General features: G+C 45.3%; 1 protein-coding gene across 2 annotated transcripts in view; it reads left to right on the forward strand.

The window, feature by feature from the left end:
- Wipf1 (WAS/WASL interacting protein family member 1) overlaps window positions 1-21,929 on the forward strand; it is a 100,268-nt gene extending 78,339 nt beyond the window's left edge. For both annotated transcript variants that reach the window (XM_021156502.3, XM_029473825.2), the window contains exons 2-8: window positions 3,044-3,132; window positions 6,388-6,517; window positions 11,009-11,182; window positions 13,479-14,216; window positions 16,258-16,470; window positions 17,320-17,433; window positions 18,968-21,929. In XM_021156502.3, coding sequence (XP_021012161.1) covers window positions 3,082-3,132; window positions 6,388-6,517; window positions 11,009-11,182; window positions 13,479-14,216; window positions 16,258-16,470; window positions 17,320-17,433; window positions 18,968-19,023 — 1,476 coding nt within the window. In that variant the 5' untranslated portion in view covers window positions 3,044-3,081 and the 3' untranslated portion in view covers window positions 19,024-21,929. The remainder of the gene's footprint in view (window positions 1-3,043; window positions 3,133-6,387; window positions 6,518-11,008; window positions 11,183-13,478; window positions 14,217-16,257; window positions 16,471-17,319; window positions 17,434-18,967) is intronic.
- The last annotated feature ends 2,015 nt before the right edge of the window (window positions 21,930-23,944 follow it).

Below are 23,944 nucleotides of genomic sequence, written 5' to 3' on the forward strand. Positions count from 1 at the left end.
CTGAATGCAGCGTGTCTGAGTTAGCCGTGGGCCCTCCGCGTGCCCTTCCCTCACCTGCTGCCGCGAGAACAACCCAAGTAGTCACTGAGCTGTTGTTTCAAATAGGCAAAGAGCAAGTGCATTGTGGGAAGTGCAGCCAGTGTGGGTTCCACTGAACATGAGTGGGGGCAAACCATCACTCCTGGGGACTCTGCGAGCTGTGCTTGCCTTGCCTTCTGTATCCTCCTGTCTGTCTTGTTTGGATTGCCTCTTTGCTGGAGCAGGGACCTTCAGCTCAGGAGAGGTGAAGTAATTAGCAATAAGACCAGCAAGCCTGAGCCGGGCGTGGTGGCGCACGCCTTTAATCCCAGCACTCGGGAGGCAGAGGCAGGCGGATTTCTGAGTTCGAGGCCAGCCTGGTCTACAAAGTGAGCTCCAGGACAGCCAGAGCTATAAAGAGAAACCCTGTCTCGAAAAACCAAAAAAAAAAAAAAAAAAAAAAAAAAAAAAAAAAAAAAGACCAGCAAGCCTTTCTGCCAGGGTATTAAAAGTCTCTAAAATGGCCAGAGAGGTCTTGGGGGTGGGGTGGGGGTGCCTAGCAACTGGTGTCATAAAATAGAAACTACAGGCAACTGCACCTGTGAAAAGATTGTGTGAAAGAAACAGGATGACTGTGGTTTACTGTGAGCATCAGTTTTCCCGTTGAGTCCTTTTACAGGAAGTTGAAGAACAAAGCTAAGTTCACCTTAATGAGTTTTAATGGTTTTCAAGTTTTAAAGACATCCAACACTTGGTTTGCACAGTGGAATCTCTAAAGAACAAAAATCAAGAAGAATTTTTCCAGTAGGACTCTCAAAACTCTGGGCTTTTAAAAAATTCACGATTTTAGCAGCAATTTCGTATTACTAAATAGTTCTATGTGCCTTTGAGTGGATCTACAGCTTCTGGATGATCTGTATATTTATTTTTATGGTTGTAATAACAGTGTGAATTTAAGACCTTTGACGCATTTAGACACTACTGAGTTATGTGTATTCTAAAATTTCTTAATTGATCTTTCTTGGCCAAATTTGGGGGGGGGGGGAGTGAGGGGGGAGAGGGAGAGGAAGGAGAGAGAGGGAGACAGAGAGAGGGACAGGACACATTTGCCCAGCCTGAGGGTGGGGAATGGGTGCCTAGGCATGCATGCTTACGCATTTATAAGCTAGCCGAATGTACATCAAAATAAGAACTATTTCTGGCTGTTATTTACCCAAGGTCCCTTTTAACCTAAAAGTTAATTATTACCGAATTCTTTTTTTCTGAGGACAAGTAGAACTTTGGCTGTATTTTCCTGCCGACTGCGATTCTCCACAGTGCTCTCCTCAGAATCAGGGGAGAAAATAACAAAACTAAGTTGGAAAGGAGCCGAGTGCACACAAAAAACATCATGAAAATATATTAAGGATGTTATTCATAAACTGTCATTGGACTTAAATGGAAACTGTTAGAATGTAAAAGCCGTAGCAAGGGCGGGCGAGCAGTGGGGCCTTCTGTGTCTTGAGTTGTTCCTTTGATACCCACCCCCATCCTTCCACACACAGAGCAGATAAAACACCCAACTATTGATTCAACCCTTCCATCTTATGTAGCACAGCAACTTCCGGCAATATTTACAGAGCAAGATGCTCTGAGTTTTCAAACAGCCCACTGCAGTAATAAACCACAACTGGATAAAACCGCTTCCAGCAGTCTCTCATAGAACCCCTCTACCCCAGGATTAGACAGGAATGGAAAAAAAAAAAAACTTGGAAAATATGTTCCCTCTCAGGATCTCTCTGTGGCTCTGGCTAACCTGGGCTTGCAACATCGACCAGACTCACTGTTTAGGCCTCAGACTTGCCATGTTTTCCTGCCTCTGCCTCTGCCTCTGCCTCTGCCTCTGCCTCTGCCTCTGCCTCTGCCTCTGCCTCTGCCTCTGCCTCTGCCTCTGCCTCTGCCTCTGCCTCTGCCTCTCTGCCTCTGCCTCTCTGCCTCTCTGCCTCTCTGCCTCTCTGCCTCTCTGCCTCTCTGCCTCTCTGCCTCTCTGCCTCTCTGCCTCTCTGCCGCTGCCGCCGCCGCCGCCGCCGCCTCTGCCTCTGCCTCTGCCTCTGCCTCTGCCTCTGCCTCTGCCTCTGCCTCTGCCTCTGCCTCTGCCTCTGCCTCTGCCTCTGCCTCTGCCTCTGCCTCTGCCTCTGCCTCTGCCTCTGCCTCTGCCTCTGCCTCTGCCTCTGCCTCTGCCTCTGCCTCTGCCTCTGCCTCTGCCTCTGCCTCTGCCTCTGCCTCTGCCTCTGCACCTATCAGTGTCGCTCACAGGGAGCAGGCTGTCCTGTCATACTTCAATGAATGGTTTGTCTTAAAGTATAAATTTTCCACATTAACTTTTTAGTGGTTGAGCCAAATTAATATTTAAGTGCTAAGAAATTGTTTTCTGCAGCTGGACGAGACTATTAAGAATAAAGGAAAATAATTCCTGTGTTTGGAATTTGGGCATAGTGTTGCATAGACCTCAGAGTGGTCAGTGTCCCAGGTTGCTCACCGGAATAAGGCTCAAACTCTCTAACAGAGATTCTAAAATTTCAGCACTTTTAGAACATTTAGAGATCTCATTAAAATGTTGGACCTGTGGGGGGGGGGTATAAGAGGCAGGAGAGCAGAAAGGATTTTATGCAAATGAGTGAGGAAGAGTAGGTACTGCTCGAAATGTGTTTGGCCAGACAGGGATGCATTTCTAGTAGCTTCCAGAAATCCTGCCTGCTTCTGCAGGCACAGGCTAACATCTGCTGACCCACGCTTACAGCGCCATGCAGGGACAGAATTGAGCAGTGTCAGTCCTGGTGTTGACAGTCACCCCGTATCTCCAACTCAAATGTCTACTCTCACTAGGGTCCCTCCTGAACAGTCCTGCCAGGGTAACTGAGGGAAGTGTAGTGCATCCCATCCCCTCTAAAAGGTGTCCTATGTCACTGTGGAAGAGAAGTGGGGAGGTTATGACAGACAGACTGTTATCAAGCCTCTAATGTACCAATGTGTTCTGTTTTTACAGATTTACCCTCAAGACTGCTGAAATTTTAACTACCCAAGATGCCTGTCCCTCCCCCACCAGCACCCCCACCGCCACCAACGTTTGCACTCGTGAGTATATTTTCTCTATTCAGGTTTTCTTAAAAAAAAAAAAAAGACATACAAGACAGCTTTTTAGAAAGCTTCTTGCTGCATAGTCCAAGCTGGTCTGCAACTTGTGCCTTCACCTCCCAAAGGCTGGCATTATTTCTGAGCATGACCATACAATAGATTTCTCCCTTCATCCTGTGCATGAAGACCACCGGACAAAGTCAAGTGCTGGCAGGTGGTTGTGTCGTAAGGGCATTGGCACTCCCGCAGAGGTCTGCTTTGCCAGGGCCCAGTCTTTTCTGAGGTTAGCACCTAGTTGAGACCTGTCAAATTCAGATAACAGAAAGAATGCGTTTGGTCCAGGGTCTCCTGGGATCCAAGCTTACAGGCCTGGAGTGTGGATTACTAGTCTTCACCTACCAGATCTATCAAGGCAAATGTGATGGTAGCTTAAAATAAGGCTTGGCGGGACAGTTCTGGAGCTCGGAAGCAGGATGCACTGTCTCCCCATTCAGATGAACTAATGCCTGAAAGTGAGGGCTCTCTGCAAGGCATCCGGCATTCTCCATTCTCCAGCCTCACCTCTTTCTTCTCTGCCCCACCCCTTTACACTCTGTTCTCAACAAATATTCCTCCCCTGCCCCCCGGCTCCCCCCCCCCCACACTCTCACACCCCTCTAAACCTGTCCTAGATGATCATGTCACAAAGGCTTTCATCACTGGACTCCTCCTGGTCCTTAGATGAGCCTGTCCGGGAATTTTAGTACATTCACCTGCAGGAAGGCTCCACAACTCACCCACCACGTGAGCCTTTGCTGCTTAGGAGCTGCACCCTGATGACTGACACTTTCATTTCTTGTACTGGGAAACTGAGGCTGGGGAAGAAAAAGTCTCCTGCTCCAGGTTCCCATGGCACACTTTTATATAACTCTTCTGAGACTCTGGCCTACTAACAATTGGTCCCCAGCCTCCTGTGAGCATCCCTAAGGGCACGAGGACAGAAATTGTGTTTAAGCACTTAGAAATATTTATAGCAATTCTATGGGAGTTCGGTTTCTTCTCAGATAGGGTTTGTGTATCTCTTTAACAAACTCATTTTTTATCATATTTAGTTATCATTTTATAAGAGTCAGTCTATGAAATTGTGTGGATTAATTGGAAAACGTGGTTATTTATCTGGCTGATGTGGCAAGAGTGGTTTATCTGTATGTCTCCCAAAATCTGAGTTGCCTATCACTACTAATTGGCACATGGGTTACATTTTAGAATCTTAATGCTGACATACTTATTTTAATATGTGTTCTAAAAATTAATGATTGGCATATCAAAGCCAGTGGCTGATTTAAAAGCCAGTGATATAATTTTAAAGAGAGTATTCATTAAAAGAGAGTACAGAAGATAATATAGTAAATGAATTTAATGAAAATATTAAATAATAACACAGTTAGCACAGAGAAGATTTTATAAATCATGAATGTTGAACCTAAAGGATTAAGATTTGAAGCCAGACGTGGGGGCTCACCTGTAATCTAAACTCTGGAGGTTGAGGCAGGAGACTTGAGGTCAGCCAGGGATATAAATACAGAACTCAAAGCAAGGCCGGCCGGGAGAAAAGGGGGAGATGATTGGTGGTCACCAGATGACACTGACCTAGTTGAGCAATACAGTTAAGGGTCCTGGTCTGCCACTTGAGGGAGGTTAGCATAAGGAAGTCAGGTGACAAAATAAATCTCCAAGCCATGGGGAGCCACTGTGGAAGGCTGGATGTCCAGTAGTCACCAGTTATTCCGAGTTGATTTTCATTCTTAAAGTGAAGGGACCAGGTGGCTTTTAAGGGTCTCTCCATGGTGTTTTAGGTATAATAGAGAACAAAACCACGTTAGCCGTGTGAAGACTGTGTATGAAAGGAGATCAGGGAAGCTCCCTACAGGCTGCTTCCGGGGGCTTTTGAGGACTAACAGGGAAGAAACATTTGGGAGCCCACATTCACCCTTCTCTCGAGAGGGGACAGTCCTGGCTTCAGACTGTCAGTGTTCAGACCTCAGCTCCTCTTCCAGCCTTGACACCCTTGCCACTGGACCAAATGATTTAACTTTCTACACTATAGGTTTACATTGGTGTTTTTGTTTTGGGTTTGTGGGCCTGTGTCTGCAAAGCAGAAATAACACACAGGGTCAATAAAGACTAAATTAAAATTAAATACAACACGCAGAAGGTGCTTAACTGTTAGCATCACAGCTAAAGGATCTCTCGCTGCTTCACCATGTCTGCATTTCCGTGTACAGTAACTCCGTGCAGCTGAGCTGCCCTCCCACCTCTCACTTTGGCAATAAAAGGTGGAGGGAGGCATCAAACCACGTGCTTCTCACCTTTACTTCTGGCTTATCTGGGATCTCACCCCTTTCTCAAGGGCGGGGCCAGCCCAGGAGACTCTCATGCCAGTTTTGAGGCAGCCACATTCACCCTGGGTGGGATCCACACAGGAGAGGCGCTTACGTTCAAGCCTATGGGTTAGACTTGAGTGTCCACATTCCTAAAACAACCCTAAAGAATCAGGATGTCAGTTTCACAGCCAGAAACTTTATGATTGTAGAATAAATGCCCAAACATCTTTAAGTAGCTGTGTATTTGCTCTAGACTAAGTTTTCAAAGGAATTAAATACCATGGTATGGTCAAATGAACGTGAGGGAATTGTGGGGGTACGAAAAAATATTCTATTCCATATTTTGACTATACGTTTGTCAAAACTAATAGTAATGTGAGCTGACAGGAGGGATTCAATATATGTAAATTATGCCATAATAAATCTGACAAATTAAAAGAGAAACACACTTTCGTCAATATATTTGGAGGAAATTGTTTTCTAGAGGTTTAGTGAGTTGAAAACCCCCCTCTGGTCGGACAAAGTCCAGCATTTTCTTGCAGCAGGTGAGTGCTAAATGATGGGAGAGGCCCTCTGCTCTTCCGGACACAGCTCAGACGAGGACCAGTAGCAGCAGCAGGCTTACTGTCACGTGAAAGGACCAGCCCACCCTGGCTTCTTATGGGCAGATTATGGTCTGAACGTTCAGATTTTCTCACAGACTTCGTATTTTTGTGTTTTGTTGGTGTTATCTGTTCCCAGGAATCTGGGTCTTAAAGAGACTACGAAATCCAAAACTCCTGTAGAGTTTATTGCCTAGAATCTCAAAACCAAGCCCCCTGTCTGACTGAGCACCCCAGTGCATGGTCATATCCCCAAGAACAGCAGATGAGTCCATGTGGTTGCCTTTCAGGCTAACACTGAGAAACCCACCTTGAACAAGACAGAACAGGCTGGGAGGAATGCTCTTCTCTCTGACATCAGCAAAGGGAAGAAGCTAAAGAAGACGGTCACCAATGACAGAAGTGCCCCAATATTGGACAGTAAGTAAAAACCCCTTTTCCATAGTCTAAATGGTTTATAGCTTAATTGTCAACCTATGCCTTGGACCAGATCTCTCTCTCTCTCTCTCTCTCTCTCTCTCTCTCTCTCTCTCTCTCTCACACACACACACACACACACACACACACACACACACACCAGCTGCAGAGCTAGCGAAAGGCAGAACTGAGTTAGTCATTGTAGCCGCTGCTTTAGCTTGAGCCCCCTCTAATGCCACAGGAAGCCAGCATAATAATTCTTTGTCCAAGAAACACACAGCAGCAATTCTCTGAATTATTCACAGCGCCTTCTGGAGATTAACCCATTGCTCCTGGCGTCCGAGACCGAGACCATGAGGCAGCATGAAACGTGGGAAGTGTCCCGGCCTTGGAATCAGGAGTCAGGGCCCGGCACACAACTTCACCAGGACACAACTTCAAGCCTTAATGTCTTAATTTGTAAAGTGGAGACGGGTACCGCTCTGCTGGCCACACGAGATGATGCGTGTACAACGCTCTCTTGTCTGCTAAGAGCAGTTCTAGAGAAAGATGTGATTCCCGGGAGCCTGAAGACAGGAAATGAGATCACAAGTTTGCTTATCTCTACATCTGAGTCTGAGAAGCCTCCTGCAGTAACACAGGATCTCTATAAACAAGCAAGTAGGCACAATGTAAGCTTCCTCGTCGGCATTTATGAATTGAAAAAACGTCCCTGATTGGATCCACGTCTTGACACCGTCCTTTCTGTCTCACCAGATTTATCATAGCCTCAGCTCTCATTTAGACTCAGGAAATGGAATGACATGACAGTCACCAAACACAGCTTCGCAGGCAGGTGAATAAACATTCAGGATTTAGAAGGCTTCGAGGTAGGTAGGAGATCACTGGGGGAATGCTGCTAACAGGTAGAGAAGGAAGAAGTGGCAGGGGCTGGGGGAGTCAGAGTTGGAAGAGAAATGGAAAACAAAGGCTTTGACCAGGGTTCTTTCGTCAGGTGCATATGGGAATGAATGCACAGCACTCGGAGAGGAACTGTGGGTTCTCAGTACGTGACTAACAGTCTGATCTCTAGATCAGAACAGTGTTTCTGTCTGGGTTCTGTCTGGGAAGCTTTGGTTCAACAACCATATCTGACCTGTGATCTCTGCTGTTGACTAGCGAAGCTACCAAGTCTCAGAGAGAGGATGCCTGCTCTCTTTACTATAAGAATCTGGGGCCCTGGCGGAGTGAGTGCAAGATCCTTGCCAACTTTGAAGGAAACTGGACAGTCTGGGCTTCCTGACTCTCTAGTGGAAACTCCTCAGAGTCTTCCAGGCCCATCATCCATTGTGTGGAAATAATGCTAGCCTTTCCTCTCCAGCAGCTCAGTGGTGCTGAGGAGTGAGTATCTGTCAGAAGCAAGCTATAATCCACTGTATGCTTGTTGTCCTGTGCTGAACTGGACACCTATACTGCTGTCCAAGCTCCTGCAAATAACAGAATTCACCCTGTTTTGAATTTGATGGCAGGCAAAACCTCCCTAGGTGCCATATCAAAGGCTTATGAACGATAGCTTTATAACTTAGCCCTGTCCTGCTGGATATACCAAATGACCTAAAGCCAGTCAGCTATCCCCAATTTCAGTTGTTTTCTACTAGTCCATTTTCTTTTCTTTTTTTGTTTTAATTTTTTTTAAGATTTATTTTTTATGCAGATGAGTACACTGTCACTGTCTTCAGACACACCAAAAGAGGGCATCAGATCCCATTATAGATGGTTGTGAGCCACCATGTGGTTGCTGGGAATTGAATTCAGGACCTCTGGAAGAGCGGTCAGTGCTCTTAACCTCTGAGTCATCTCTCTAGCCCCCATTTTCTATTATTATAACAAAATACCTGACAGCAAGTATTTGATGAAGAAAGGAAACTTATTTAATATATAGTTTAGAGGTTTGAGAGTATGCCATTGGAATTGGCCTGGCTCTGATCAGGATCTCATGGGTATGGTGTCACAACAATGGCAGAAGTCAAGGCATAAGGCAGATCATAAAGCAAGACAGAAACCCTGATTGGCGAGCAGACAGTCTTGCTGATTTTTGATAACCCTTTTCAGAACTAACTAGAGTCCTGTGAAACCGTAGTAGCTCCTTCTGAGGGTAGTAGCCAACCCCTTCAATGCCCTCATTATTTCCCACCAGTTCCTGTTTCCTAAAGGTTACACACCCTCTCTCATGGACACACTGAGGACCAGGTTTCTCACATGTGAGCCTTGAAGGCTACATTTAAACCATATAGCACTTCCCTATATGAACAATGGGTGGCGCTCCAGGGAGACAATGCTGATGGATGTGTCTGATAGTACAGCACTGTCGTGTGTGTGTGTGTGTGTGTGTGTGTGTGTGTGTGTGTGTGTGGTGTTCTGTCTTTTTTTTTTTTTTTTTTTTGTGGTTTTTCGAGACAGGGTTTCTCTGTGTAGCTCTGGCTGTCCTGGAACTCACTTTGTAGACCAGGCTGGCCTCGAACTCAGAAATCCGCCTGCCTCTGCCTCCCAAGTGCTGGGATTAAAGGCGTGCGCCACCACGCCCGGCTTGGTGTTCTGTCTTATTCAGCAATGACTAATACTTGAATGGTGAGGACAATTGTTATACTATTGGTAGTTAAAAGTTAGTGAAATTTTAAACCTCATAGTAAAGCAGCGTCACAAACACTCCTGAAATTGTTGCTGTGATTGGGTTTAGCGTGTTAGGTAAAATAATCCTTACTCATCCTTCACCAAGCCACGTCTTCAGCAGAGAGCTGTACATGTAAGGAAGATGGAGAACGAATGGCTAATTTAGAAAAACACATTAATGAATAAAATGAAGTCTCCCAAGTCGATAAAGAGATTTGAGATGGATTTTCTACAGTCGGGGATAGAGTAATGAAGCCCCGTGCGGAGCCAGCTTCGGATGGTTCCTCCTGTGAGGGATGAGATTACAGGTGTGTTTCACGATGCTTGGCTCATTTTAAAATCTTGAAGTTAATTTCCTAGGAAATCATTAATTTGTCAGACTTTACTCTGGAAGCCTGTATAAACAAGGAAAAAGACAGAAACGTTCTAAGATTAGTTTCTCTCTGAAAAACTTCACATTTAAAAGGTTTTTATTGGTAAGTTCTGTGTTTCCGTCCTCAATAAACAGCTAATTCAAATGCTGTATGAATCTTTCCCAAGCTGGAAGCCACAGAAAGCTTTTTCGTAGGTGTCATGAAACTGCCACCGTCCTAATACCAGAATGTAGCCCAGGCAGTGCACACACCAGTGAGATACAGACCAGTACTTTCTACCTGGGAACGATCCTGCTTCCCAGAGGACCTGTGGTGACGTCTCCAGATGTTCTTCTGAGCGTTTTGTTTCTTCTTTCTTGTTTTCATTTTGTCGTGGGAATGAAAGCCATAGCCAAGAGCGTGTTAGGCAAGCGCTCTGCTGCTGAGCTACCTGCCAAGCCTGGATGACACTCTTAGCCCTCTCTACCTGGGTAGAGATGGGAGGCTTCTAGTGGGCAGGGTCAGAGACACTGTAAACATTCTATCAAGGACAGGACAGCCACCCAAACAGTCAGCAAGGAGTTCCAGAAATAAGAAAATGACATATGGGCTGGAGAGATGGCTCAGTGGTTGAGAGCACAGGCTGTTTTTCTTCCAGAGGTCCTGAATTCAACTCCCAGAAATCACATGGTGGCTCACAAACATTTGTAATGGGACCTGTTGACCTCTTCTGATGTGTCTGAAGACAGCTACAGTGTACTCATATAAATTAAATAAATAAATATATCTTTAAAAATAAGAAAGAAAATGACATATAGCATTAATGATAAGAAAACCCTAAGCAAAAAAGGTAGTAAGAGTAACTGACCAAGACCAAAAATAATCCCATTTTTAATACTATACTTAAAATCTATACTAAATATCAAACAATAAAAATTATATAATCAGCTAAGTAAATGCTAAGTAGGTATTTGATAAGGTTCCATATTATATTTAAGCCTAAAATAGAAGAATCTTCCTCTACAGTAAATATTAAAAAAAAAAAAAAACTATGGTAACCTAATAGTTAATATTTAGCTTCAGAACAGAAGCGGTCTCATTAAAATCAGAACACTGTTACCATAGCAACATTGATAATCCACATTGTTAAGGAGGTTCAGCCATCAAAGTAATTATTTATATAAAACAGAAAGAAGGGGCACAGTTCTTAGAAAGGGGGAACATTTATTATTTGAAACTGTGTGCCTATTAGAAAATGAAAGGTCATCCTCTTTTTGTAATTTTTAACTGAAAATATACAGCAAAGTGGCTAAATCAAATGAAATTTCTTGGTGCCAATAATAAGTATAAAATGTAAGAGGAAATTTTTTGTCCCTTTATTTTAAGTGCCCAGGGTCAGCCCATCCTGTTTCATTCCTGTGCTACAGCTTCCTGGAGTTAGGACTGGTAAATACTCCTGCATGTTCTCAAGGGTCTTCCCTTCCATCTGCAGAACCAAAGGGAGCCGGTGCCAGTGGTGGTGGTGGCTATGGTGGAGGCGGTGGAGGTGGTGGTGGAGGAGGAGGAGGCAGCGGTGGAAATTTTGGAGGGGGTGGTCCTCCAGGATTGGGAGGACTATTCCAGGCTGGAATGCCAAAGCTGAGGTCCACTGCCAACAGGGATAATGGTAAGTAGAACTCTTTCTCTGATGTTCTAAACAAGGGCTCTGCCCTTTAAAACAGTTACACTGTTGAAGATGTCACCCTGTTTTATGAGGGATCAGGTGGGGCTTCTTATCAGTGAGGACCAGGCAGTCCTGCAGAGCTATGTAATATTTGGACAGTATCCTCGTGGTAACCCATCCTCCAGTGCTTTTCTAAAGGGTGAACTGGATCTGGAAGGATGGGGAGTGGAAAAGAGGAAGGAAGGGATCGGACCTGCCTCCCCCACCCCAGACTCTACTCAGTAACCTAGGGGTGCAGCTTTCTTTGTCAGACAACCCATATATAGCAACACGCAGAAGGCATTTTCAAGTACACTGTGGAACATGTCCTAGAAGACACAGCTCCAGACCTCACTAAAAGAGCAACAGGTGTTTTGCATGGCAGACATTTGGTATTAGAAGCCAGTGTTCTGAGTAGAGATAGAGCAGCCCTTATCTGAGATCCTTGAAGGTTGTATTTTCAGTCTCGGCTATTGCGCGACCATGATGAGCTTTCCTGAGGATGGCATCCATGCCTAAACACAGAGTTCACGTAGGTTTCCAGTAGGCCTGTTATGCTCAGCTTGAAGGTAATCTCCCGTATTGGGATGAAAGTCTCACTCTCGTCCAAAGGGGAAGTCACTGGTCCTCAGGTGGCTGGCTGGCTGTAGGTCCTAACTTGCCAGTCTTGTGTTCAAATATAAAATTATTCCCCTGAAACACACAAAAGGATGCTAAGCAGCTGACAGATGCATGCACTCGGTGCTTTTAACAAAGATGGAAAAATTAAACAAAAGGAAAATGAAGAAGGCTTTGAAGTCAGTGCTCGGGGCCTGTGCTGTTTTAAGGTGGATGGTAACTTCAGCTTCTATGTGAACTTGGAAGTCATAGAGTAAGCCAGTGGGCAGGATTATACCACCTACTCTCTCTACCTGAAGTGTGCACTGCCTCATCTTCCCAATGCTGGCTACTTGTTAGGCCTCCACTCACAACCTCTCCTCAGGGGCACTGTCTGCAGCTCCCCCACCAGGCCTGGCCTCTCTGAGCACTCTTGATCACTCAGCTTCCTTTCTGTGCTAATAACTATTAGAAAATGCTTCTTCACTTGCATATCATTTGTTTCCCATAAGAACAGAAAAGACAAGAAAGAGAACTTTTTTTTTTATTTTGCTCATCCAGCTGTTTCTAACATCTAGGAAAATGGGTGTGCGGTAAATATTTGTGTGTTACTTAATTCCTGGTTAAAGTGGAAGATGTTTCAATGGTAACCTTTTTTCAAGAATGACCCTGTGGGACTGGAGAGGCAGCTCAGGGGTTGAGAGCAGCGGCTGTTCTCTCAGAGGACCTGGCCTTGAGTCCCAGCACCCACATAGCAACTGACAGCTCTCTGTAACTCTAACCCCAGAGGATCCAACACCCTCTTCTGGCCTGCAAGGGCACTGTAAAACATCTGGTGCATGAAGGCAAAACACCCATAATCATAAAATAAAAATAAATGAATGTTAAAAAAAATTAACTTGGGTTTCCAATTTGGGGAGAGGCTGTTGAGAGCCCCCTCCTCTCTCCCCCACTTCGTTCCTCCTTAAACCATAGTTTAGTGAGACCAAATTCCACTGCACTTGTTTCAGCAAGTGTTACAGAATTCTTACATCTTCCCAATACTGAGGGTGGGCCTAGTCCTGAGAAGCAGCTTGCCTACTTTGCAATGAAGTTCTTACTCATACAAAGTTTTCCTTCCTAATTATTTTTAATGTAGTCATAATTCTTCACTAAATCCTTCCCACTCCACCCCACCCACATTTATTGAACTTTTTTTTTTTTTTTTCCCTCAAAGGGACTAGATAAACCCTCACACACAGAGAGACTTTCTTTGGAGTAACTCCATTCACACACCTAAAATGTCTGACTGAAATCTCCCCCCCCCTCCCCCAAATCTGAGCAGTGGGCTCAGGGAGATCCATGACAGCCATTAGCAGAAGTCTATCCAGGCTCTCCATGCTGCCTTGTTCTGTCTTCTAGTCACAGAGACATTTCCAGAACTATAGCAGGTGATGAAGTATTGCATGCTTTTGAAACTCTGGCTGTAAAACCAGTGCCTGATATATCTCCGCCTCCAGAAGACGCACACCAACATATCAAACAATTTAAGTTTATAAAGCTACTAGTTACTGGTAATCAGTGCTCAGTGGGAAAGGGCCAGCACGCACCCTTGCCCTCTGGATTGGGGGGGGGGGGCGCGCTCCTCACTTTTCAATCCGGTATCCGTTTTCTTGTTCTTTAGATTCTGGAGGAAGCCGACCACCGATTTTGCCACCGGGAGGAAGAGCCACATCTGCCAAGCCCTTTTCACCCCCGAGTGGCCCGGGGAGGTTTCCCGCACCCTCCCCAGGCCACAGGAGTGGGCCCCCAGAGCCACCCAGGAACAGAATGCCTCCTTCGAGGCCTGACGTGGGTTCAAAACCAGATAGCCTTCCCCCTCCGGTACCAAATACGCCAAGACCTGTTCCGTCGAGTCTGCACAACCGGGGATCCCCAGCAGGGCTGGGAGCCCCCAGGCCCCCCTTTCCCGGAAACCGAGGTGCTGCTTTTGGAGCAGGCTCTGTGCGCCAGAACCCCTCAGGCTCCTCCTCTCCGTTTCCTAGGCCCCCTTTGCCCCCCACCCCAAGCCGAGCCTTGGATGACAAGCCCCCTCCACCACCTCCTCCCGTGGGCAACAGGCCCTCCATGCACAGAGAAGCGGTGCCCCCTCCCCCCTCACAGACCAGCAAACCTCCAGTGCCTTCCACCCCGCGGCCTGGGTTGGGTTCGCAGGCACCACCTCCTCCGCCACCGCCCAGCCGGCCAGGGCCCCCTCCTCTGCCTCCAGCTTCCAACGATGAGATCCCCAGGCTGCCACAGCGGAACGTGTCCCTCACGTCCTCTGCACCTCCATTGCCTTCACCTGGACGCTCGGGGCCTCTCCCTCCCCCACCCAGCGAGAGGCCCCCTCCTCCTGTAAGGGATCCACCAGGCAGATCAGGTATGGCAAGACCGGGGATGTCACCTCCCTAAAACCCTGCTCTTGCTCTCCCAAATGTCTCAAACAAAACCGAGTAAAGCCAGGTATGCTGCCCCATACCGATGGTCTAATGTCACGGTGGAGCCGTGACATCTCAAGAAAGGGGCCAGATAGTTTGTGTCTAAGAGGCGAGCAGACTTTCATCTTCCACCCGGCCCTGCTCCCTAATGGGAAGCTGGGTTGTCTTGGTTGGAAGAAAGTCCCCATGAGAGTGCCCATAATGCCAAAGACAAAACAGTTACATCACAACCAGAATTAACTCTCTTCCTCTCCCTACGCCAGGCTGAGTCTACATCTCTGCCCACAGTGCAGGCGAGCCGGAGAGGTGGCATGTTCAGAGAGAGGTCAGGAGCACTTCTAGCAGTGGAAACAAATACCCGGACAAAAGCCTGTAGCTCAGCTCAGAGAGTGGCGGGAGCCCCAGGCTCAGGAGGAAACGCACCTCACATGTTACATCTTATTTAGATGTAACATTATTCAAATGTGTTGGTAATACACACACACACACACACACACACACACACACATATATGTATATATATATATATATATATATGTATATCTTTATTTTATATCTAAGTAATTTTGAGACAGGCCCTCACTATGTAGCCCTGGCTAGCCTGGAACACGATTTGTAGACCAGGCTAGCCTTAAATTCATAGAGATCCACCTCTCTCTGCCCTAGGAGTGCTGGATTATATGTAATACTTTTAGTTCGCCTTTTCAGTTATTGCTCCTGGCACTGTTGTGACAAAGGTGACAACTACCTTATTCTTGGTAGACAGGGACCCACGCTCCACTGCCAAGAGCATACCTGGGAGCCGGACCCACCACCTACTGTCTGTAATGGGAGAATAAGATCAGCGGTTTCTCATTTCCTGTGCCTCTCTACCCACCCACCACACACACACACACACACACATACCACACACCCACCACACTACACACACACACACAACACACACACCCCACAGACATACAGACACACACACACACTACACACACAACACACACAACCACACACGCACTACACAACACATGCAACACTCACACATACATACAACCACACACACACACAACACACACACATAAACACAACCACACACACACATACTACACACACACACACTACACACACAGCACACACACATACTACACACACAACACACAACCACACATGCACTACACAACACATGCAACACTCACACATACATACAACCACACACACACACAGAGGAAAATACTGTACATGTAAAAACTTAGTACTAGAGCCAGCAAGGCAATGGGCTCAGCCAGTAAGGATATTTGTGGCCCACGCCTGACGACCTGAGTTTGACCCCTGGAATCCAGGTGAAGGTGGAAGACAAAAGTAAACTTTCCAAAGCTGCTCTCTGAACTCCGTATGTGTGACATAGTGTGACATAGTGTGTGCACACATATACGCACAAATAATTTACCAATAATATATATTGGTTTTGAGACAGGGTTTCTCTGTGTAGCCCTGGCTGTTCTGGAACTCTGTAGACCAGGCTGGCCTCAAACTCAGAAATCTGCCTGCCTCTGCCTCCCAAGTGCTGGAATTAAAGGCATGCACCACCACTGCCTGGCTTTAAATTTTTTTAAATCTAGAAATCTTAATTTTTCTAAGGGCCTAAACTAACTTTATAAGCATCTCACTCCTTTTAAACAATTCTTTTGTGGTATCGCAATAATTAGTTCAGTAAGTCTTTAACAGGGTAAAATGCTTTTTCAATGACATGGTTATCAATATAGTTATCTGTTTCTAATTTCACTGTTTAGTCCCCAGCCTCAGTGGTTACTTGAAGCCAGACAGCATGCACTGACTTTACACATCCACAGGGCGGATGTCCCCTTCAGGTTTCTATCCGTGTCCACCTTTTCTCCTTTTCCCTAGCTCAAGGGTGTGTATATTCAGCAGGAGCTCCACCTTGCACAGTGATGATGACCAATGCTTCACCAGATGTCTTGTCTTTTGCTCCAGGCCCCCTCCCACCACCACCTCCAATAAACAGAAATGGAAGCACAGCTCGGGCCTTGCCTGCCACCCCTCAGTTGCCATCCAGGAGTGGAATGGACAGTCCCAGAAGTGGGCCTAGGCCTCCTCTTCCTCCTGACAGGCCTGGTGCTGGGGTGCCGCCCCCACCCCCACCCTCCACATCAGTTCGCAATGGCTTCCAAGACTCATCGTGTGAAGGCAAGTGACATTCGTTTATTTCAAGTGATGTCTCTCGTTCCATCATTGTTATCCACCCTGCACGGAACACTCCATTTTAGGGCTCGCCATGATGCCCTAGCAAGATTGCCTCTTCCTCCCACTTTCCAAAAGGGCAGCTCATTTTTTTCTTTTTCCTAGTTAGTTCCTTGTTTGAGTTTCAGGGTGGTTAACTGAATTCATCAGAGATTTTGTAATTTTTTTTGGTGTCTGCAAATTAACCATCTTATGATCTACATTTCTGAACATCTGTCAGTAAGGCCCAGTTGCTTCCATCTGTCATGTTATCAGAAAGGCGGGTTTCTGAGTTCGAGGCCAGCCTGGTCTACACAGTGAGTTCCAGGGCAGCCAGGGCTACACAGAGAAACCCTGTCTTGAAAAACAACAACAACAACAAAAAAAAAAAAAAAAAAAAAAAAAAAAAAAAAAAAAACAGCAAAACAAAACAAAACAAAAAACAAGAAAGGTCCCAGTTAGACTCACCTACCTGTTCTTCCAGAGGACCTGAGTTTGATTTCCAAAACCTTTTGATGGACAGGCATCCATGCAGCCCAAATACCCATACACATAAAATTAAAATAAAATGAAAAAAATAAATGGTGGAGTTAAAGTGCCCTGTATCTTAGCCCCCAGCGAGACCTGAGGATCGAGGTCACTGAGGCAGCCGGGCACATGGATCTCCCTGTGGCTTCTCTGTGCACTTCCAGCCACAAAACTGGAACTGGTTTCTGTGCACCACTGTCTTTCCCTCTGTCTGTCTGTCTGTCTGTCTCTCCTCCACATCCTCCCAGCAGATTCCCTGTGCTGAGGTTCTGTTTGTTTCTCCCACAGATGAGTGGGAAAGCAGATTCTACTTCCATCCGATTTCTGACTTGCCGCCTCCCGAGCCATACGTACCAACAACCAAGACGTATCCCAGCAAAGTGGCCAGAAACGAAAGCCGAAGTAAGTGTCGCTGTCTGAGCTGAGCGCTGTGCAGGCTCACCCGGTGAGAGCCTGGGTTCCAGAGGCAGGGTATGGGGACGCCAGCCCACTTGCCTGGGGTTGAACAGGAAGCTCCATTGAGAGCTGTGTGCACTCTGGTAGCCTCTCAGGCACACCCAGAATGAGCAGTAGCTCTCTGAAGGTGACATTGCCATCTCAGAATACATCTGGTGGGCCAGTATTATATTATTTTGCTTCTTTGGGTCATCTGCTTCATTTTGACCTTCCTAGGAGATGAAAGGTCAGTCCATCTTCTATTCCTACTAGTTTGAGACTGGCAAAATGTCATATAAATTAAAACAAAATACTGCCTTGATCTTTTAAATGCATTATGACCACAGATTTGTATATGTATTCAACATTTATACATATATATTCAGTGTAGGTTCATATATACATACGTGTGTGTGTGTGTGTGTGTGTGTGTGTGTGTGTGTATATTCTCACAGAACAGACATTTTCATTCCACCAGATCCTCTTCCTCTTGTTTTCCATCTAATTCTGACTTTTTACACAGTGGTAACGACAGTAGACCATATCTGGTGGTAGGTTTTTACATAGCATTGCTTAGTAAACACGCCCCTGTTTTATCACATGGTTTTTATTCCACGGGAGTCCATTAAGTCTCCATACAAAAACTTGCCAGCATTGCACATTTGGATTGTCTCCCCTTGCTTGCTAACGTGCATGCTGCCTCCATCATCTTCTCCCTGCTGGAGAAGAAATGTGAACCAAAAGGTAGAATAGAAACATTGGAATTTCACAGCAAAATATGCACAGGACTAAGAAAAAGAATGGCATGGAATTTCACACCAAAGTATGCACAGGACTGAGAGAAAATTAACATGGAATATGGAAAGAGCTACTGATGGGCATCAGGCTCCAACAAGACTCAGACTCGAAGAGACCTAAGCCTCGAAATTAATCCCTCAAGTCAGATAGCACCCGTAGCACAGTACCTCAGAGAAGCTCTGGGCCTGCTGAGTCCCTCTCAGCACACAGCTCTTGAGTAACCGTTGGTCAGTGGGTGCCCAGTCTTTGAGCAGCTGAATACCAGCTGAAGTCAAGGCTGCTTAGAAACACAAACATCATGACCAAGAAGCAAATTGGGGAGGAAAGGGTTTATTCAGATTACATTTCCATACTGCTGTTCATCACCAAAGGAAGTCAGGACTGGAACTCAAGCGGGTCAGGAAGCAGGAGCTGATGCAGAGGCCATGGAGGGATGTTCCTTACTGGCTTGCTTCCCCTGGCTTGCTCAGCTTGTTTTCTTATAGAACCCAAGACTACCAGCCCAGAGATGGCACCACCCACAAGGGGCTCTCCCGACTTGATCACTAATTGAGAAAATGCCCCACAGCTGGATCTCATGGAGGCATTTCCTCAACTGAAACTCTTTCTCTGTGGTAACTCCAGCCTGTGTCAAATTGACACACAAAACCAGCCAGTACAAGCATCTAACCAAAATTATATTTTATCTGCTTTCTTCATCAAGGTGGATCCAACAGAAGAGAAAGGGGCGCCCCACCCCTTCCTCCCATCCCGAGGTGATCTCTGCCTGCTCCTTTCTACCCAAGCTCCAAAGCTGCTTCTGTTGTTGCTGTTTGAAAACTGCTCACCCCTCCTCTTGATTTGCCCCCACCCTCAGAGAGAGTAGGATGGAGGAACGGAAGCTGAGGAGGGGATCCCTGTGTGGGGGGGTGGGGATTGGGGAAAGAAGCGCCTAGCTGTTTATGTTGTATATATTCCTGAGCTATTGCTTGTATCAGCTGCAGCCTGCCAGGGATGGCCGCTGGGATCGATAAGCTTTTGTTTTAAGTAGGCAAAGAAGAATTGTATCCCAGCTTTCAGCCACACAAGGTCAGACATTCACTGCTTTTTTGCTACAGACTGTAGTTGTTAAATTCCCTGAGAGCTGGTTTTCTCTATGCCTTTCTTGCTCACATGGCCTCTGGCCTGTTTCCATGAACCACAGTCCGCCCAAGCGAGTTGCTGAGCAAGCCCTGTGGTTACAGAATGTCCGATCTTTGGCTGTCTGAGGAAGGCTCCAGGACAGAGCTGTCTTAACAGAAACATAATGTGAGCCCCATTCCCCCGTCTGAAAATGACCAGCAGCTATGTTTTATAAAGGTAGAAGGAAACAGATGAAAAGAATTGCATTTTACTCAGCACTGTGCATCTGAAATATCACTTCGACTTGTATTATTAATGAGCTATTTACATTTTTGGTACTAAGTCCTCACACTCGAGTTACCATTCTGTACTTGGAACAAGCACACTGCCAGATTTCAAGTGTCCACACGGGCCTCAGCACCACACTGTCAGACGGTCTGGAAGACAGGAGTTAGGACAGAAAGCTTGTGCCTAAAAAGGCAAATTGAGTTTTAGCAATTCAGGAGATGTCCCAAGACAGAGTCAGAACTCGATACAATGTTTGGCAGGCAGTGAGAACTTGATACAATGTTTGGCAGGCAGTGAGACCTTAGATTTTTGACCCTTATTCTGCCTTTGTCCTTAATATGTATGTCCAGGTGTTTCTTCAAAGTATCTTAGTGAGAAATGTATCTAGTAGAGTTTACAGTCCCGTGGATTGCAAACTCCACTGCAAGAAAACAAAACTGTGTGGGCACTCCCTGGCTCAGAACCAGCTGGCTTGTGCACTCGCTGGTCACTGGCCTTGCGCATCTTCTGTGGCTCTTCAGTCCTCCACCCCAGAGAAAACTCCTTCCTCAGGTCAGGAAAGGCTAGTAGGGCAAGATAGGAGAAGAAAGTCAGAGAATGTATCAGAACTATGGGAGAAGAGGATAGCGTTGATGATGGGCAGAGCTCTACACAACCGACTGGGGTCAAGTAGATTAAGGAGCTTACCAGTGGAACCTAGAAAGCATTGGTGTTGAATTTCTTGGGAGAATCATTGTCTTGGATCTGTGCAAGTAAGTTCCACTAAAGGACAGACCACAAAAAGGGCCAGGCTTGCCTTTTATATATATATATGACTTTGTTTACAACATTTTACTGGGACTTTCAAACCTAGCTGTAGAGTTGGAAAAAGATTTCCATTTTGATGTTTTATATTGTCATGTTTAATGTTACCATTGTCTATTAAAGCACATGGCCACATATGTGTATCTACCTGAACTTTGTATTTTGGGTCCAGCGTATTGCTCACATGTTGCTGTCACATGTTGCTGAGAGAAACTAATAAAAAAAAAACAATCCAAAGAAAAATGGAAAGACATTCCTATTTATAGAATGATTGTTTCATTTATATAAAGGCATAACTTAGGAGTTCTAATAGATGAAAAGTCTAATAAATTATAAAGTGATTGATTTGAATATATTGTATTTTTATAACTTTCCTTGCCAAAGCCCAGACCTAGTTCTTTAAAGAGTAGCTTTCCTCCCTTCTCCTCCGCCATTTGTCGGTCTTCCATGAGAACAAAGAAATAAAAGGTTTAACAAGCTTGACAATTTTTTTATTCCTAACATTTTTAAATGTATTTCGAATTCTTTGATCTGATATTCACTAGGATAAACATCCTTTTGATAGATGCTCAATGACCTACTTTACTGAAAGTAGAATTGGTCCTTCCTTGTGCTGTGTATGGAAGAGAAAGGTTGGACTCAAAAATTGTGGGTCTCAGGTTTTTAAGGGATAGTGAAAATTGGACACGTTCTGGTAAATAAATCCCAGTTTTTCAGGTCATTTCTAAGTCAGGAGTGGGGTCACAGCTCAAAGTTGCCATTCATAATAAAGAAGGTTTAGGATGCATTTTGCAAAGAATGTTTCATTAATACACCTACATCCTATCTTTGGAAGTCAGTGACCCAATTGCATTTAAAACTCTTGAGAAGTTCTGGGTTTAGCTTAACCTATGGTAGATCATTTAAAAAAAAAAAAAAAAAAGACTATTTTCTTCCCTGAAATCAAACCTTACATGTATGTTTTTCCATAATATTTCCAGTTATGTGTATTTAAGAGGCAATGCAGTATTTTAACATTTGCAACTCATTTTATATGGAAATATATTGCAGTATTAAAATTCAGTGTTCTGTGTCTATTTCACTATGCATTTTATTTACTGAAAGCTGAGAAATATTTAACCCAATGGTGCCTTACTGGTGATCTGAAAAGAATTGACTTGTTATGTCTAAGTAGTGGATTTGTTGCATATTTGTAAAAACTGTTAGGCCTTTATATTTTAACTTGTAATATCGATTTTGTTATTTTAGTACCAGAAACAGGGTGGTTATTGAAGTCTCCTCAAACTTTTGGTATGAAATTTAACTTTCCCTGTTTATAGGCAGGAGCTGTAGAGGAATTTTTTCATACCACTGCACTGTGTAAACAGACACAGACATCTGTGTCATCAGGGTAGTTAAATGGTAGGGTAGAATCTACCATAGACACCTGCATGTTTGTAAATTATCCAGACAATAAATAAAAAGCAGAACGATACAGTGTCGACTTGTGGCTTTCTTGTCTGTGTACATATAAACAAAAAAGTTAATGTCTGCCTCATGTTTTATACTGTGGTAGTAAAGACAAAGTAAAAAACAACAACAACGAAACCCTTTTAAGGACATAAATATTCGTTATTCACCACACCTCAGGATCCCTACTAAGATGCTTGTCTTTAACTGAGACTGCATCTTAGTAAAATGGATCCTGGAAGCAATGGAAGAGGGAGACACAGATCTGGGAGAGCCTCTGGGAGCTCAGGAATGCTTAGAGCTTCCTCAGTCATCTGTGGTGCACGTGTGCCTTGCATGCACACGCCTCCGCAAAGCACAGCAGATGAGCACATAGACCTGGCCTCATCTCTTTGTTCAAAGTCATTTCTCTAACCCTGTGCTGTGTGTGTACAGAGTGAGGAATTGTCTAACAGCATCAACATGTGTTAGACAGGGTGAAGCACTCGGCTGACTTTCCAGAGCAAGGAAGCTGTGTGCAGCAGGAGGCAAGCACGAATGCAGCGACCCCAAATTTATTGGAAGACAATCAGCTCGTAAAGGATTGGCTTTTATAGGAAGCAAGCACCAGCAGGGAACCAACTCCATCGTCGTCCTCCGTCATCACTGCAGGCTCTAGACCCGCGGTTGGAGGATGTGGTTGGTCCGTTGTGGCACAGGAAGCACTGCAGGCTGGTCACATTGTATCTGCAGTCTGGAAGCAGAGAGAACCAATACTGGTTCTCAGCTTGCTTTCTCCTTCCTATTCAGTCTGGAAAGCCCAGACCTTGGGATGGTAGGGTAGATCTTCCCACCTTAATCAAAACTATCTAGAAACTTGACAGCCATGCCCTAAGGTTTGTCTCTAGGCAATCCAGGTCCTGTAGACACGTTTAGTCCTCACTCTCATGTTACCAGTCAATTATGTCCAATCTGAACTCACAGAAATTAAGAGCTGAAAAGAACCTTCTAGATCGGGCAGCCCTAAAACTCACATCTGCAGTGGGATACTTCAGGGTGGAAAGTGATGGTAAGCTTCCATGGCACAGCAGGTAGCCACTGAGGCTACCCCAGCAAACTAGGCCATGTGTCCTCCCCTCTTAGAAGTCATTCAGTCCTGTCACTGTCATCTCTCAGAGGGGCAATTTAACATCCATCAAATGGCATGCTACAAACATGCAGACACACAGTGCAGTGGTGAAAGTCCTCCCTGCCCTGTCCCTGTCCCTGTTCCTGTTGCAAAGGAAAGCCAGCCAATCGAGAGTCCACAGAGTCAGGATGCTCTGTGTATACACAAACACACATGCACATACTCCATACACAATTACGCATATACATGTACACAGATACCATATACAAATGCACGTGCACACACATACATACACACACTCCACACACACACTACATATACACATGTACACACACCATATACAAATGTGTACGTGCGTGCACACACATGCACACACTATGCACACACACATGCACACACTACACACACATGCACACACTACACACACACATGCACACACTACACACACACATACTGTACACACATACCATATACAACCATACATGCACATACACACATGTACATACACACCATACACAAACACTACATATACACATGTACACATACACCATATACAAATGTGTACATGTACACACACATGCACACACACCATACATACATACCATATACAAACATACATGCACACACACATACATGCACACTCACACACATGTACATACACACCATACACACACACACACACATAGGTTTGGATACTGACTTGGGCGCTTCCTCTGTGAGGCCATGGATGGGTTATTGAAGCCCTCTGCACTGCCTTCATCCAGTGTACAGTGCTTACAACAATCCATATACAAACATCAGAGAAAACAGCGCATACCTGGTGCTCAGTAACAGTTGGCTGTATATCATTCTGCTATTCCCACAGCATACACAGGCTGCAGTGAGGGAAGAATTCTCTGCACCGAGGAGGCTGGTGAGATCTAATCACAG

This window comes from Mus caroli, unplaced genomic scaffold (assembly GCF_978045245.1).
Source record: "Mus caroli unplaced genomic scaffold, Mus_caroli_1 scaffold_2, whole genome shotgun sequence".
Lineage (NCBI taxonomy): Eukaryota > Metazoa > Chordata > Mammalia > Rodentia > Muridae > Mus > Mus caroli.